Source organism: Panthera onca, chromosome B4, assembly GCF_046562875.1.
Source record: "Panthera onca isolate mPanOnc1 chromosome B4, mPanOnc1 haplotype 2, whole genome shotgun sequence".
In the NCBI taxonomy this organism is placed as follows: Eukaryota; Metazoa; Chordata; class Mammalia; order Carnivora; family Felidae; genus Panthera; species Panthera onca.
The window spans coordinates 107,015,657-107,033,412 of NC_138345.1; the positions used below are offsets into that span (position 1 = coordinate 107,015,657).

The 17,756-nt window shown below is 35.0% G+C and overlaps 1 protein-coding gene and 1 non-coding gene across 3 annotated transcripts in view; both read right to left on the reverse strand.

The window, feature by feature from the left end:
• Positions 1 to 2,041: 2,041 nt before the first annotated feature.
• The window catches only part of SLC6A15 (solute carrier family 6 member 15), a 39,081-nt gene continuing 23,366 nt past the window's right edge, over positions 2,042 to 17,756 (reverse strand). For both annotated transcript variants that reach the window (XM_060656856.3, XM_060656857.3), the window contains exons 6-12: positions 16,847 to 16,957; positions 13,574 to 13,815; positions 13,278 to 13,470; positions 12,049 to 12,241; positions 8,245 to 8,404; positions 4,727 to 4,889; positions 2,042 to 3,403 (exon numbers count right to left, since the gene is read on the reverse strand). In XM_060656856.3, coding sequence (XP_060512839.1) covers positions 3,032 to 3,403; positions 4,727 to 4,889; positions 8,245 to 8,404; positions 12,049 to 12,241; positions 13,278 to 13,470; positions 13,574 to 13,815; positions 16,847 to 16,957 — 1,434 coding nt within the window. In that variant the 3' untranslated portion in view covers positions 2,042 to 3,031. The remainder of the gene's footprint in view (positions 3,404 to 4,726; positions 4,890 to 8,244; positions 8,405 to 12,048; positions 12,242 to 13,277; positions 13,471 to 13,573; positions 13,816 to 16,846; positions 16,958 to 17,756) is intronic.
• On the reverse strand, positions 5,984 to 6,144 carry LOC132660511 (U1 spliceosomal RNA). The gene has a single exon (XR_009601849.3). It is a non-coding gene; the product is annotated as a U1 spliceosomal RNA (small nuclear RNA).

A 17,756-nucleotide genomic window follows, 5' to 3' on the forward strand; every position in this document is an offset into this window, starting at 1 on the left:
TAAAAAATGCACATAGACATAACCACATGGAAATGCAAATATACTTTCAGAAAATTACATCCCAAGACTTTGTCGCATCAAACTATTAGACTCCCTCCTTATGATTCCAACACCTAACAGTGAGTACATCTTCTCCCCTTCTTTTTGTCCCACATTGAACGTTCTATTAGCCTTACTGTTCCACTCCCCAGCCTCCTTTCCATTTAAAAATAGACAACCTTGACTATGTTACATCTGAGCACAATTCAGGCCAGAGCTTACAGACATAGTGAAAATAATACGAAAACAAGTAAACCTCAAATTTTAGGGCACAGAGAAGGATAACTCATACACACTACTGCTTATTGATTAAATACTGTGCTGTCCGGGAAAGCGTGGGAAAGGGGTCTCCCAGACAAACAGGAGAAAATAGGATCAAGATAAACAGTTCACGCTGATTACAGTAGTGCCTTGGCTTAGTACTAAGAACAAATTAGATGCTTGAAGAGATGCTCAGGAAAAAGTGGGCAAATGAGTAAATGAACGAACAGCTGAAGAACTGACGGAATAAAAGCAGCAGAAATGAGAGAAGACCTTGCTCTCTTCACTGTCTAGTTGCCTCATTTGCTAAGTGGGGGCATTAGAAACAGTTCAGATTCTCTTCTGTTCTACAGGATTCCTGCATTCTTCACATTACTGGGTGAATAGAAGAGAGGAGATCTATTCGCCAGTGGAAGGCAGGAATCCAAACTGTAGATAAATGGCTTATGGCAAGAGGGTGAGGAGCAAAGGGGGATGGTGCTATTTGACAATCTATAGTCACGACAAAGTAAAGGCCAGCAGGTAAAATAAGTATTTGGTACAAATTCTTTAATATTGGGGAAGCTTATAAAAACTATTGCTTCAACATAAAAATAAACAAAATTTATTACTTCAGCTTCTGAAATAATCAGGCAGATCTATGTGCTTTCACATGAAACACTGTCCAGAGTAAATTATTCACTGAAATAAGATCCAGAAAACAGAACACAGAATGCTGTTATTTACCTCTACATAGAGCATCTCCAAAAGGACACATAAGAAACTGGTAATGGTGGTGCCTTGAACAATGGAATCGGGTGACTAGGAGAACTGTTGGAAGGGAAATTTACACTGAACTGGTATCAATTTTGAGGTCTTTATAATGTGCATACATTGCCTATCTATAAAATATTCCTAAGTTTTAAAGTGATACAAAATATAATATTTACGAAAATGTAAAAACAAAACCAAAGTTTTGGTCACTGGCGGAATTATATTTTAAATGCTACGACGTGGTGTGATAACATAGTCTATAGCAGACCAAAAATATTTGGCCATAAATAATAGATATGGTAATGTGCCCTACCTCTCCTATTTTGCTGTTGTATTCATTGTTATTTTATAAATGCACTAATCTAGTGGTAGGACAGCTATAAATAAAAGCCTTTTAGTGAGATGGTACTCAGTGGAGCTCTGCTTCATCGAAATTCATATATGCAACAGTTTCATTAAAAAAAAGTCACAATTAGGGGCGCCTGGGTGGCTCAGTCTGTTGAGTGTCTGACTTTGGATCAGGTCACGATCTCGCGGTCCGTGAGTTCGAGCCCCGCGTCGGGCTCTGTGCTGACAGCTCAGAGCCTGGAGCTTGTTTCAGATTCTGTGTCTCCCTCTCTCTGCCCCTTCCCCACTCATGCTCTGTCTCTGTCTGTCTCTCAAAGATGAATAAACGTTAAAAAAAATGTTTTTTTAAAGTCACAATTTCTTACATTTCAGAGACAATACTGACCCTGCAAGCGGTCAAGTGTACACATGGTTTCCTAGGAGACTACTTTTTCAAGAATTGTGAGACTGCATCAGAACACCGTTTAACCATAGCATTCTATTTCTCCCTAGTCTCTAAAGTGGTGGTAGCTGTATTAATCAATTTATTAATCCCTCTTGGAATGTGATGATTACTTATTATGAAATGCCTAAATCCTGACTGAAATGCAAGATAATCCAGTATAGGTGATACAAGAAAAATCAATGTGGAAAACAAACATCATTTTTAACTTCATTTATTTGTAGCTTAAAATGTAATGCCATACAATCTTAACAATCACTTAAAAAAGGATTTATATTTGCATAAAACAGAAGCAAAACAGAAAGATATGAAATAAAATGCCATCTTGCTTCAAGTTTTCAAATCAGTACTTAGAGTACTAATATACATATATACATTGCAAGTATATATAAATATACTATGAGTAATCTTGAAACCACAATAAATATCAAGTAGGTTTTTAGGCACACGGCATAGGAAAATGCAGAATCTGCATAATTCTTGAGAGCGCTGAGTGACTCATTCTTAGATCACTTTCACACATATATTTTACACAAAATATACAGCCATCGAGCACATGATCCCCAGTCACCTCTGAATCTAAACTGTCATCCAGCATTAGTGCCTTCTTATTCTTTGATACTATTGCTCTATACAGCTATTACATAAGAAAATATTTGCAGTCTTCTTCAGTTAATTGTCTAAGAAGGTATCAATGCTACCAAAATAAGTACAGCCTATCTACACAATATGTTCATGGAAATGTGCTTAGAGGCACCAACTTACAGAAATGTTTTTGTAATACTGGGATTTACCCTGAAGGCAAACTTATACATTTTAAATTATACCATTTTTGAATTGCCAATACTATTAAACCAGAAATCATTACAAACTGAGGTAACACCTGTTTTTTTTTTTTTTTTTTGAGATAGAAATGCTTGAAAAAACACCAAAAGTATCTTTAAAAATTCTGACACACATGGACCTCAGTCACTATAAGCTTTATCTGTAACTCTTTCTGCGCAAATGTAAACCAAAGAATCTGAAGGAATGCTCTAGTTGAATTTACATGTACTTAGGATTAAAGATCACAGCCAAGGAACACCTGAGATCACCCTCTGATAAGTGAAGCCCAATGCTTCTCTTAGTAGAGCCCATGTTCATTCATACAAATGAACCAAATAGAACCCGCTGACATTTTCCCCCTGGCTACAAGTCGGATTCTGGCATATCCGGCATATCTGCCATTAAGTACCCTATTCCATATCGTCCATTGGGAGCAGTATCCAGAGTTGGTGATCCACTCTGTTTTCGATAAATATTTTTACCAAAATTTGGAGATGACATCTCGCTGGGTATCTTTCCATGAATGAGGCTTGCATCATCTCCCTCTAAGTTTACAGGCTCTTTCAGGACCCTTCCTCTCTTATAGGTCACAGATGCTAAATTGCCAGAGCTATTGTCTATCAGGTTGCAGCGACGAATGACAAAGACAGCTGGGACAGGGAGTATTGCCAGGACCATCAGCAAGATACAGACAACCATTCCCCAGGTTGGATAGCTCAGAAATTCTTCAGATGCCTGTTAAAGTCAAAAAACCCATTATTGGTTATCTTGCTCTAAAAGTATGTGGAAAAAAAAAACACCTGTATTTATCTTGGGTTTGTAAGCAGAGTCTTCGGATGTGCTTTGACCAACAAAAGTGACATCAATCAGCTTTCAAGGCTAGGCATTACAAGCCTTGCAGTTTCTGCCTCTGTTTCTTAGAATGCTGTCCTCAGTCAATAATGCTAGGAAGAAGCCAAGAATGAAAGATTACATGGACAGAGACCAACCCTCCAAGTTTAATCAACTGTATGAGTTAGCTCAGGAAAAACCTAAAGAAGAATTGCCCGGCTCAACTGCAGAACCCTGAGAAATAATAAATCAGCATTGTTGTTGGTCATTAAGTTTGGGGATAGTTACATGTTACATGTGCCACCTGTCTTTCTAAAAACTGAAAATCTAAATTTTGTGGGTTTTTTTTTTCTTTTTAAAAGTTTATTTATTTATTTTGAGAGAGGGAAAGCACGAGCAGAGGAGGGGCAGAGAGAGAAGGAGAGAGAGAAGCCCAATCAGGCTCCACGCTCACCGTGGAACCCAACACGGGGCTGGATCTCACAACCGTGAGACTATGACATAAGCCGAAATCAAGAGTCAGACACTTAACCGACCAAGCCACCCAGGCACCCCTAAAAATCTATATTTTGGCCCCAAGATTTTTGTAAGAGTTAACAGACTTGTTTATGCCCCAGTCATGAATTTAATTGTTGTTATATAATTACTGACAATAGAAGAGTTAAAGGTCAGAAATATCTCTGAAAAATAAGGATTTTGGTTTTATAACAGCTAATATGTACCTTTATTATTATGTGGCTTATTTGCACCTTGAAAACAGAAATTGAAATAGTCTGCTAATATAAAGCAATTATAACAAAACTTTCCTTCAGTATTTACTTAAATTATGTGTACACGGCCACTGCATATTCTCTTATTATATAGTATCTGGGATATGATTTAATAAATTTATGTAGGAAAAAATATTCCTGGTGGTTTAGGCAATATGTTTTCTAGAGTCAAAGGCCCCATAATTATTGGTTCATCTGTGGTGACATAAATACAGTTACTTTAATGAGGACCAAATCAGTGTTTCTTATGTATTAAAAAAAAAACAAAAAACAAACTACAATGTACAGCAAAATCATACATGTTTGGGGTCAAACAAAATATAAATCTCAAGATCCCTGCATAAAAACAACACCATTTATTAAACAGCAAAATATACTGTGAAGAAAGCAAAAGACAAAAACCCCTAAAATAATATTTTATGTATATTTTTCATAGCTTCCTTATTTTGTATTTTACCTTATCTTCAATCCATGCGTTATAGCCAGGAGGACTTAATCCCATATTCACAACACTAGCTATTAGCAGTGATAATAGCATTAGAGGAGAAATATATTTCCACATATAGTAGTAATATCTGTTGGGAGCAAAGCCCAGCATATCTTTCAGGTCTTCCATAAACCTAAATAAAAAGAAAGTATTTAATTATGCCTCAGGTAATTATTTCTATGCCTTAAAAATGTGCATTATCAATAGTTTGACAGAGGTTTCATCGATGATACCCTATGACATTTTATACTGAATCAAAAAATCATATTGGAAGATTACTTACAAATTAAGAACATTTATAAAGTAAAATGGAACCAGTTAAGTACTGTGATTTTCATTTAGCAAAAGCCTTCTTAAACCAATTACTGAAAAGTCTCCTACTGGTGACTTTCTACTCTATAAACACAATATTTGCAATACATTAAAAATTCCTAGTCTCTTTTTTTACTTAGCAATAATAAATTAGTATCATTCAATATTCAGTCAGTCTTTATATAATCTAAACTTTCACTTCTTTTCATAGTCTGTTTATTTGAATTGAAAGAAGGTCCACACACTGTGACTGACTGATGTATTTCTCAAGTCCATTTTTCATCTCTAGGTTCCTCCTACTTCTCTTTTTTGTTTCTTCCAATTATTTGTTAGATCAGCTAGGCACTTTATCTCATAGTACTCCTACAGTCTGGATTTTTCTGATCACATCCCCAAGTGTTGCTTCACAACTACACTTGATCCTCCTGTTTCCTGTATATTAGCACTTAGACCTAGTAATGATCAGGCTTATGTTGTTTTAAGTAAGGTTGTTGTGGTATCACTTACATGAAATAAAGTTCACCCTTTTAGGTAAATGATGTTACCATTGTCAAAGCATATAATCATTACATACTAGTCCATATCCCCTAGTATTTATCTAGAGATATTTACTGCCCACCCACCAGTCCTTGTAGCAATGTTTCTGCAGACTTTTTGATTTTGTAAAGATAGTTCTCTATTAGATTCTTCAAGGAGAGATCATAGTAGCTATATTCCCCAATTTCTTGTTAAGTTCACAACTGTCTGTGGTCACTACACTTGAATGTGAGTTTTGCAGGATTTAAAATCTTTGGCTTATGTTTTCTTTCCTTGAGAACTGTAAATATTTCTTAACTATATAATATTGTTACAAAAAAGTTTGTTGATTTTTCTCTTATACATAATTTTGATTGTTTTGTTTATTTGTTTGTTTTAAGTGAGAAAGTGTGAACACAGTCCCCTGCTACTACAAATTATGCAGTTGAGTTTCCCACGTTTGGGGAAATCACAGCGGTCAGTGCATCCAGAGTGCGCTAAGCCTCTCCCTGGGAAAACAACCTTCATGATCATGGTATCTCCCCAGCCAGGTTAAGTATGATCGTTTTGTTTCTTTATTGTTTTTGCTTGGATAGCCCTTTTTTTTTTCCCTTCTTTCTATCTTTGTGGGGTTTTTTTGTTTTTTCTTTTGTCTTGAAGTAATAGCCTAGACTACGTCCTAGTGTTGGCTATTATGGGCATTTTTCCAAGTATATCATGTGCCTTTTCAACATTCAAGTTGTCACTTATTTCAGGCAAGTTTCTTGAATTACAGAGTTTGATAAGTTCCAGCTACTGCATTTAGAGGACTTCATTGTACACATGGTGAGTCATCTTTGTATAACTCCTGTCTCTATTCCTTCCCTTTGCTCCTTTGTTATTTCTTGTTGCTTAAAAAAATAAACATTTACTCCTTTCTGGCTTCTAATTCTTGTGGAACTAGTCACTGTGCTTATTGTTCTTGTGTTCATTTTAATTTGATCATCACTTTGGAAGTGTTTTTTTATTGTTATTATTCGCAATTATTTCCTGAGTTCTAGCACCTTGTTTTCAAATCTCCCTTTTCTCTAATTGTCATATTCTTTATTTTTAAAATATTTTGTAGCTTCTATCACTTAAAACAATTTATTTCAACTCATTTTGAAATATGGTTAGTTTTCCATCTATTTTGCTTGTGTATTTTTGTTGTCTGCAGGGATTTATTCTCCTCCTTACCTCTTTAAAAAAAAAAAAAATTTTTTTTTCCTAACATTTTACACCACAATCAAGTGAAGTGAATTTTCCCGCGTTTTCATACACTAAGATACACACTAAAAGATGGCAGAGCATTTTTTTTTCGGCATTTAAAAAAAACAGAATTTCTATCGTGAAGTTATTGTTAGCCTCATAGGCAATGCGTGCAGAGCACACTGCCTCACATACAGTAGGAATTTCGTAGACACAAGTTTAATAACTACTATTACTAGGAGTATCATTTCTCCTTCTGTTGTTAACCATTATTATTTAGGGACACTACTAAAATGAGATATTTTGTACTATGCCTATTGTAAATGACATACTGTGTAAATGGAAATCTACATTATGATCTTAATTGATCCACAGATCAGTGCAATAATAATATCAAATGCCAACACAATGCAAGTTAGGAGTTGAGGGTAGCTTGGTAGAGATACCTAGTTTTAAAATTAAGGTCTAAATTAAAGTCCTGGCTCTATAACCAACATACTGTGTTCTCCTGTATAAATAAGGCCAATTTTCCATTTGTAATATGGATATTAGTTACTACAGGGTATTTTTATGAGGATTCAGATTTTAATGCATGTTAGACAGCTATTACTACTATCGCTATATAGTACATGACTACTAAAAGTCCCTCCCCATGCTTGCCTGGAGCTTTTGACAATAAAAAAAATATTTTCCAACCTTTGTCACAAAACTCCTTCAATACTGATAATATTCTCAACGTTGTTTGAGAGGACTCTGGTCTTCATGCAACACACTCATTCTTACTTTACATATACTTCCAATAACCTAATGATCTTAGTGCCTTAGTCCATATATGTTAACTAGAGGCAACAACTTTAAAAAATACTGTACAAAGCCTCTAGTAACCCTTTTCTTCTGCAATTACTCTAATGCCTCATTTCATGCCAAGTATATATACTTTTGGCATTAAGCAGGTATATAATTTAGAGGTAATTAGGAAGTAATTAGGAAGATAGGATTTAAAGTTAAGCAGAAATAGCTATGAATCCCAGATGTGCTTCTGTCCAGGTGTGTGATGAGTCAGTCACTTGGCGTCTCATAAGCCTGAGAAATGTGAAATGTGGACAACAATAATAACTTCAAACAACTTAAACTTGTTGGTTCTTGGACCATAGCCATTACTCATTAATCTTGGAAGTTACTATTTGATAACTAGAATTAAATCAAAGCTCCGGAATCCTAGATTATATTACTATCTACACAATTCTATCTAATCACCTAATAGGGGAATATACTGTATTCAAGGGATTGAATGAAAAAAGAGCCTGCAAAAGATCTGATGTTGTTGCAAAGAATTTTCCCCTCTAATCATTCCCCTCCTCTTCTAAATGAAATAGGTATTGATGATTGGTCTTTCCAAAATAGAGATGAAAAATGAATGCACAGATACTTACTTATCTATGCCATAAACAAAGGATACAGCAATATTCTCCAAAATGACTACAATTAGCAGAGGCAGTGTAGCAGAATAATCATCAAACATTGTAACGAAGTAATTTCCAGAACGTTGCACAAATATCAGGCCAATACAAAATGCCAGAAGACAACAGATAACTGTACAAAAGAAATAGATGAAAAAAATTAAGCTTTTATTCACAGGCATCTTTTAAATTTAATTATGAATTACCATGTTCAAACAGTTTTGTTTTCACTTTTATAACTTGTCAATCATATAAACAGGCAACACCTTTCTTGATACTATGGAATATAATACATTGGGAGTTAGTTAGCTGGAGCTACGCCCAGATTTAATAGGAATCCATGGTAAGACTCAATTCATTGCCCTGACTCTGCAGAAACTTACTTACAAGCACAAATAAAAAAGACAGAAAAACTGAGAAGATTTTAAAAGCATAGGGGCGCCTGGGTGGCGCAGTCGGTTAAGCGTCCGACTTCAGCCAGGTCACGATCTCGCGGTCCGCGAGTTCGAGCCCCGCGTCAGGCTCTGGGCTGATGGCTCGGAGCCTGGAGCCTGTTTCCAATTCTGTATCTCCCTCTCTCTCTGCCCCTCCCCGTTCATGCTCTGTCTCTCTCTGTCCCAAAAATAAAAAATTAAAAAACGTTGAAAAAAAAAAATTATAAAAGCATAAATCTCTGTAATATACTTCTCTTTATTAATAACAAAGTGACCTTTTCAGGGGCTCCTGGGTAGCTCAGTCGGTTAAGCGTCCTGCTTCAGTTCAGGTCATGATCTCAGGGTTCATGAGTTTGAGACCCGTGTCAGGCTCTGTGCTGACAGCTCAGAGCCTGGAGCCTGCTTCAGATACAGTGTCTCCCTCGCTCTCTGCTCCTCCCCCACTCATGCTCTGTCTCTCTCTGTCTCTCAAAAATAAATGTTAAAAAAAATTATATATAAAAAAATAACATAGTGACCTTTTCAGGCAGCAAATGTTCATAGGTCTTTTCTGCTTTTAATAATGTTTTATAGTTTTGGAAGCTCTGTGGAAGTCTTAAATTAATAATGAGATCTTGCCTGAGCACCAACGCAAATCTCTATCTTGATATTGCATGAATAGATAAGTTGAGAATACAATTATGACAGGGTTGGGCAATCTCATTATCCAAGTAACAGAGAAGAACCTTAGAAAAGGAGTTTCTGGAGTAGTATCTAAGAAAGAGGCAAAAACTTCTGAGCACCTACAGTTAATATAAAAACTTAGAGAGGGGTGCCTGGGTGGCTCAGTCGGTTAAGCATTGGACTCTGGATTTTGGCTCAGGTCATGATCTCACGGTTTGCAAGTTTGAGCCCCGAACTGGACTCCATGCTGGCAGTGTGGAGCCTGCTTGGGATTCTCTCTCCCTTTCTCTGTCTCTCCCCAGTTTGCTCTCTCTCTCTCTCTGTCTTAAGTAAACAATAATAAAAAAAAAAATTTATAAAATTTTCTAAAAAAACTTAGATTTCTGGAATCTATATAATATTCCCATATTTTCATTAGACTATTCTCTCACACACTCAGCAAAGGACCTGTCAAAAGTAAAAGATGACTATGTTGTACTTCTCAACCACCTTTTAGCAGAGGTGAGTGCAAATAATTGAGCAGGTAATGGCAGTTTGGGAGGGGAGAAAACAGACATCCTTGGGTTCAATCAGATGAGGGTTCTCTAACAATCCCAGTAAGTATGAATTAAATGAAGTCATTACCTCTATCTCTTAAGCACTATGCTAGTGGTATGAATTACACCATATGGAAATGAGTATTATATATAAACATATAATGTAGAGAAGGAAAAGTAACATTTGTTTGGAGTCTGTCACACACTGAAATAGTTAAATGCTTGCCGTACTATTCTGTACTCAAAGTCTCTGGATGACGTAGCAGGGTTTGAACCACAGCCTGTGTCACTTTCACCCTCTCCTACCTACACCACAGTACACGGTAAATATGAAGAAAGCATATTGTAGGTCGTATAGATGGTAAAAGTTTTGCTGGAGATGTGAGAGGAAAAGATTATAAATAATTGACTCATCTAAGTCCTACTGGACTGTCAGGGAAGACAAAAACATGCCTGGCAAAGGTGATGGAGGAACATTTCTTCAAGGCGAAATATGACTTTAAGTATAGGTATGATCCCAAAGGACAGGTAATGGAGCAAGAGAGGACATTCGCTTTGCTCTGAGCAAACAGGTCCTCTAGTGGGATCACCAAATACTACCTTGTGTGCTTTCCCTCTACACTGTTGCTTTTCCCTTAATTGTGCAAGCCCTCTTACTACAGAAGGGTTTAGATACAGGGCAAAGATGACGAAAGCAGCAAAACGTTATTTAGCATGAACACCAGGCAGGATATTGATAGCCTTGAATGAAATAGAAACTTCAGAAGTAGAGACTGCCTTTTGGGAGAAGATAAGGAAGTTTCTCATTTACGTTCAGCTGAGTTGAGGGTATTTAGATATAAATATTTCACAAACTGCTGAAGTTGCTTTACATATACATACACAAACTTAGCAGAGTAGTAAGTGATAAAGATACATACTTGAGAGTTATTTACACGTAAGTCATTACTAAATCTTTCAGAGCTAAAAACTGAACTTTGAGGAGCTTGTATACTACTGCCCAGCATTCAATATCATATATGTATTCTTTTCCCAATTTGTGTTTGCATCACTTAACAACACTGCTCCTGCATTCTGGTCTGGCTGGCTTCCTTAACAGTTCTCTTTATCTCTATTTATATATGCTAACCTAAAGCTATTACTAAAGCTATCCTCTGACCCCAGAAGACCTTCCCCCTTTCCAATTTAACTTCCATCACTTTTACTGATAGTTCCATCATATATTTAGATGACCTTTGTTGCTTCCTTATTCTTACAGCATGTTAAATCACTGTTATGCTATCTATCAGTATATTACCTGGTGTAAGTCTTATCTACCCAAACTTGGTTTTAGTTATCGGTACTATTATTTTTGGAGACAAGGCTCTCCTGTATCTCTGTATCTCTTTTCTAATTTCTCTTATATCCTTTACATTCTTCAAATGCAAGGATGATGCAGTACATAACTGGTATTTTAATAACTGCTTGCAGACTGGACTTATGAATAACTATAAATATTGGTAAACTGTTTTATTATCTTTCTTACTTAGAAGTATTAACTACTAGTAGGCCATAAGGGCTATTTTATATGAGAACTGAATTTAGATTTATCAATTTCAACTATGCATTTTTTGGAAAAGGAATATCAGATCTGAACCTTTAAAAATATTTGTCTTGTTGGGGCACCTGGGTGGCTCAGTCAGTTAAGCGTCCGACTTCGGTTCAGGTCATGATCTCACAGTTCGTGAGTTCGAGTCCCACATGGAGCTTTTTGCTGACAGCTCAGCTCCTGGAGCCTGGTTCAGATTCTGTGTCTCCCCCTCTCTCTGCTCCTCCTCTGCTTGCACTCTCTCTCTCTCTCTCTCTCAAAAATAATAAACATTAAAAAAAGAATATTTGTCTTATTTACAAAGTTATGCATAAACATTCTATGACTTTATTCTAATGCCAGTAATTCATGGTAGTGACATTACTATTAATAAAGAGTGATATAATAAGTAATCATTAACAATCAATTCAACCTATGTTAAATCTATAATTTCCATAGTATATAAATACATAAATAACAAATAATAATATACATATTAATAGATAGGAATGAATAAAAAACTTTCCTAAAATGGCCTGTATCAGTTCAATGACAAGTCAAATGCATAAAAACTCACCAGTAAGAATTTCTTTCCTCACTTTGAAAGTGTCCACAACAGGTGTGATGATCCCTTCAATGGTTCCAAACATGCTGCCAAGCCCTAGATTGACGAGCATGAGGAAGAACATCACTGACCAGAAGGGAGATGCAGGGAAATGTGTCATTGCTTCCGTAAAGGCAATAAAAGCTAAGCCAGTCCCCTGAACAGCCTGTAAAATATATATAAAATAGTGACATTAGTACCAAATAATATTAAGAGATAGCTATATATATATATGTATATATATATATATATATATATATATATATATATATCAGTTACAAAGAGGAGGGAACACTGAATAATGTTTGGAAATACTGGAAATAAATAGGCTGATATCGTGTTGTTGTCTCCTAAGAAACTGTGTCTCAACCAAACTTAAAGTCAATTGTGTTATCTCATAAAAACAATATACCAGAATTAAAAAAAAAAGAACGTTTAAAAGTAAGTTGGTAATTAAATCTTTCTTTACAGAACTCAAGATTTTTATATAAATGATGGCTCCTTCCATAATTTCCTGCACATGATTCTTTATGCTTAGTCTCATGTATGGTTAACTGTCTTATGGCAAAGGATTAGTAGCCAAGCTCTCTGTTATATTTTCCTTTTTGGCAATACAGGGAAAAGGCAACAACCAATACAATGATATTTATTAATGTTCACCTATATCGTGTCTATTAAAATAAACGACAGTGCCTGAAGAAAAGGACTTAATCAGGACTTGTTAAACATGAATACTAAAATGGCCAAATATTCATGTGTCAAAGCAATTATGCAATATATAAATGATAGTCAAAATTCAAATTTTGTATTAAAATATGATACCAGGAAAAGTATCAGACTAATTTCATTTTCTATGATGAAAGTTTATATTTTATTTTAAATTATTATGGCTTAATCAATGGGATTGCTTTTTAAAGTAAAGCAATCCTTCATGATTTAAGAAAGTATGTTCTTTTGATTTCTCTCTTGTTTTTTCCCACTTTATTTGTTTGTCTTCTTTCTTAAATTCCACATGTTAACTGGTAGTAAAAACTTAAACAAAAAAAGAAGAAAATATCTTCTCTGAAATTAAAAATGTCAGTTTTGAAACAGCATAATCTTCCACAGGCATTTTAAAGGTCATTTTCCTAAAAGACGTTTTCTGGATAATGCATTAATTAAATGATTGATGACTATTGTATTGCTAAATATAACCTACTAACTTTATTTAGCTCATCTTCAATTTGACAGGAATTGAGATGAAGAGCAGGAAACTCTTCTTCTTTCACTTTTTGAATGATGTCATAAACTAAATGATAATCTTCTGCAGTAACAGTTGACAGGTTGATATGATGAGGAATAATATCCTGACTAATGTTGCCCATTCTCAAAAATTTTACGATCATTTTCGAATTTCTGGAAAACAGAAAAAACGTATTAATGAACATTTATGGGCTTGGGAGGTTATACTTTTCATATGCTTATGCCATCAAAAGCTAAAGGAAATGAATATCCATACTCTGCGATGCATTTCTCATTTATGACATTTGCTTTGAAGCCCAGAACTGCAAACACCACCAATGTTGCCAGGACAGATGTAAAAAAATTAATGAAGGACACCAGGACAGCATCGAAGTGGCAATTGTTGTCTCTTTTGTTGTAGCTTGAAAAGGCGATGACGCCACCAAACCCCAGCCCTAAGGCAAAGAACACCTGGGTGGCAGCTTCTCTCCAGACCTTGGGCTCCAGCATCATTTCAAGCTGTTTAAAATTAAACATAACAGAAGTCAGCTGCAAAATAGTATTTAAGAATGCTCTACATGGAATCAGTTCTACTATTTAAATATATCATAATGATACTTATGATATATTTAAGGTTATTTAAACTGGGGTGATAATCTGTTCGTAAGTAGAAATAATAAATTTTTCACTTAGTAACGAAACAAGAAATATGAAGAAAGACTACACACAAACATGTAGATGGAAATTTTACTTACGTGGAGGTTTTCTACCCATAAGGGAATTTTTAAATATCTTTAAGACAAATAAATCAAAAGGACTATTTCAAATTAACTATCTTCAATCATTTCTTACTTATGCCTTTGTTTTCTTTCCAAAGTAAAATAACTTATCAATAAAATCTAATTATTTAACTAATACCCTACGTTTTGTGTTTTCTGGTGGAAGTCTAATAGTCAAAGCAGATAATAAGCAGATTATGAGCTTGGTTAGAGCTATTTGTACTTTGCATGTTCCTATATGTATTGTTGATTCATTTCAACAGTTGCCTGAAAATGGAAGAAGTGTAACTATATCATCTCTAAGACACTTTCATATCCAAAGTTTTAAAGTTCTAAACCTGTGCTGAATATGTATTTCAAGTAACCCAGCTTCACTTCTTAGGCAATTATAACTGTATATAACAATCAAACCTTTCAAATGGAACAATTAATATTACCCATATCTGACACAGATGTTAATAAAGTTAAGTTTGATTTCAGTAACAATAGTGTTTAAATTGGTATTGTATGTTTTTACCATTGCAGTGAAATTGTTCTCATTGGGAGCAATGTCAAACATGGCTAAGAACATGAGTTCCAGTTTCAGATCCTGATTCTGCCATTTCATTATCTAAAAACAGTGCAATCTACCGTAAGTGGCTGCTCTCTCTGAGTTTCAGCTTCCTCAACTGCAGACGGGGTAGCAAGGCATATACCACTCTGTCACATTCCTGACCTACCACACTCTAAGTGCTCAATCATTTTGGACAACTATGGACTGTACTGGTAGGCACACTGATAAGCACTTTATATGGATTATCTCATTTAATCTTCAGAACAATTCATGAAATTTGTTGCTACTATTATCTGAATGATAGAAAGATTAAGGAATCTGCCTGAGGTTACACAGCAGTTCTGGAGCAGAGCTGAAATACGAACTCAAGTAGATTCCAAAATGCCTATTTTCTCAAATATTAGGATTTATTGTTCAATTAATTTTAGTGATTACTATTGAAATACAATGTAAATATAATATTCTCATGAAACATAATCATGATCATATGTATAATTTATGAAGACTTCACTAAAATATTCATATTGCTTATTGATTGTTGCTACATTACTATTCTATCATGAATACTGATCTAAAACACACTTAACAATCTATCTCTACTCTTCCCACTAGATGGCAGGCAATACCTGTTTACTAAAGATATTATTCAGATTACTTGTGTCCTTACTTTCTCCCTTGGGCAAACAATGTAAACTAAAAAGTAATTGACAATTTATCATTATCAGAGTAACTATCACACCCACATCTATCCACAGTCAATGGAAAATGAACTGAAGAAAGAATTAACTATATTTTAATAGTGATTCCCCAGTCCTGGTTTAAAATGTTAATAATGCTACAGTTTTAAATATGGAGGCATGTAAAGGTGTCCTATCAAACTATTTACACTCTAAGATATTTATTTAAATCAAATATTCAGAATTATGTCACAAGCAATAGCCAACTTATAAAAAGTGATATTCCAGAAGTTTACACCAAAGTTTGTTGTTTTAAACTCAAAAAGCTTTATTTTTTTTAACATTACACTATAAATGTTTTTAGATATTAAGTATGGCCCATTTGAAGCCGATTTAAATTATAATACAGCTGAAATCTATAAATCTTCAGTAGTTACTCACTGAGGAGCCAGGACTTTTGAATTAGTCAATAAAATCAGATATCAATGGCAGCATTTTTGCTACTAGAGAATGAATTCCAGGTTCCAGCTTGGGAACCTGATACCCAAAGAACACAGCCTCTTTTACATAGTATCAAGGCAGCTGCCAGGACTGACAAAGAATTCCAGGGAAGCTAATTTCTGCCCAAATCCCACAGCATGATGCTGGCTGCACATTCACCCTTCAGATAACTTCCAATTTCTGAACTAATTTTGAAACGGTATTTTTGTAACTCAGTGTCTGCCAATAAAAGTGTTAGCAAACTAATAGTGAGGTATAACTTCATTACTAAAATTATGTACATCTCAAAACTTGTTTTTGTTTCCTGCCAAATCAATATATTTAATCCACAAGGATTCATTAAACAGATTCAAAGGGCCCAGCATTGGGTTCAGCTCTAACATGAATTAAAGAACATAAGTTCTGAGCCTTTTATGGAGCCTAATGAGAATTCTTCTGAAATGTATATTCAGAAAACTTCCCAAACTTGCCACTATAAGTATTATTCTAGGAAGTACAAAACCTCAAAACAAGAACACTGATTTTCTCGAGACAGGATTTACAGCACAGAAACGTCCTCAGCCCCCATTCATGGATTTTAGGTAATCTGTCAATCTTCTAGATATTAAGCAAATCATTATGTTCCTTATGTTTTTCTGGTAAGAAGATCTTATTATCGGTTTTTTCAAAGCAGTCAATTACAAAAGGTTAAAAACCACTGACTTAGAGAAGGAAGAAGAGTAAAGACGGAAAAGTCCTAAAATGTCTCAGTGTAAAAAACTGGAAGTTAATTTACTATAAAAGAGGAATTTTTGAAGTTCACATAGCGAGTCTTACTCTAGAACTAAAATGGGACATATAAAATTGGAAATAGATGGATATAATTATAGATACATAAAAGCCATGTTTTTTTCTAGGCTGGTTAACATAACAGCTATAATTTAAAAGGCTAATGTACATATGTTAGAACAATTGTCCCTTAAGTCTAACTGTGGGAACATTTTAACAATGGACATAATGCTTTTATGATCATAAGCCTTGAATAGAAATGCAGTACATACCTTAGGGGTAAACATGTGGCGGATGCCATCAATTGAACCATTTAAAAGGAGTGCTCTGATTAGGAAGCATATAAGTACCACATATGGGAAAAGAGAACTAAAATACATGATCTACAAAGAAAAAAAAAATATAGGTGAGACACACTAACATCTACAGTCCTTTCTATAGTTAAGATTGTATGTCCTCTTCTATACTTTGGCAGTCTGTTTTTACAGCATGATTAATAATACTATTAATACCTTGTATAGCCATCATATTAGAATGGCTTATTAGTCTTAATGCAATGCAACTTAAGATCCTATTTGAGATATAATGAGAAATAAGGACTCTCTTACTTACACTCCTTTAAAATAGTCCATAGTTATCGTTAACTTGATTTCTTATAGTTCACAAAACAAGCAAGATTTAAGAGAAATTAATGGCCACTGACACCCTAATAAATCCTTACTTATATTGTTTTAGGTAAAAGAAACAGCAAAAAAGTCTTTATTTTTTCATTAATCAAAATCCCATTATAAGTCTGTAAAGCTTTTGGAGTAAGGAGCGGCCCCTGTTAAGTCTCCCAAGACTGAATAATTAGCAATGCCAAGGTTGTACTTTCCGCTTCACAAGTTTTCACGTTTAAAGTTAAGCAAATGTTTAACCATAGAAAAGCAATTGTCCTAACCAGACATTTACAGCTTCCTTGACATCTCCATGTAGAAGCCTAACAGGTCTCTAAAACTTTTCAGGTCCAGAAAAGAACTTCTGAATTTTCCCCACAGATGTCCCCACCCGTCTCCGCCTCTACAAATAGCCCAACCATCCATCCAGGTGCAAAAGTCAAACACCCAGAAGTAGTCCTGCACCACTGGTAATATTCTCCTAGTTTTCAGGCTACCACTCAGGGTATCTTATTCCTGCTTAACA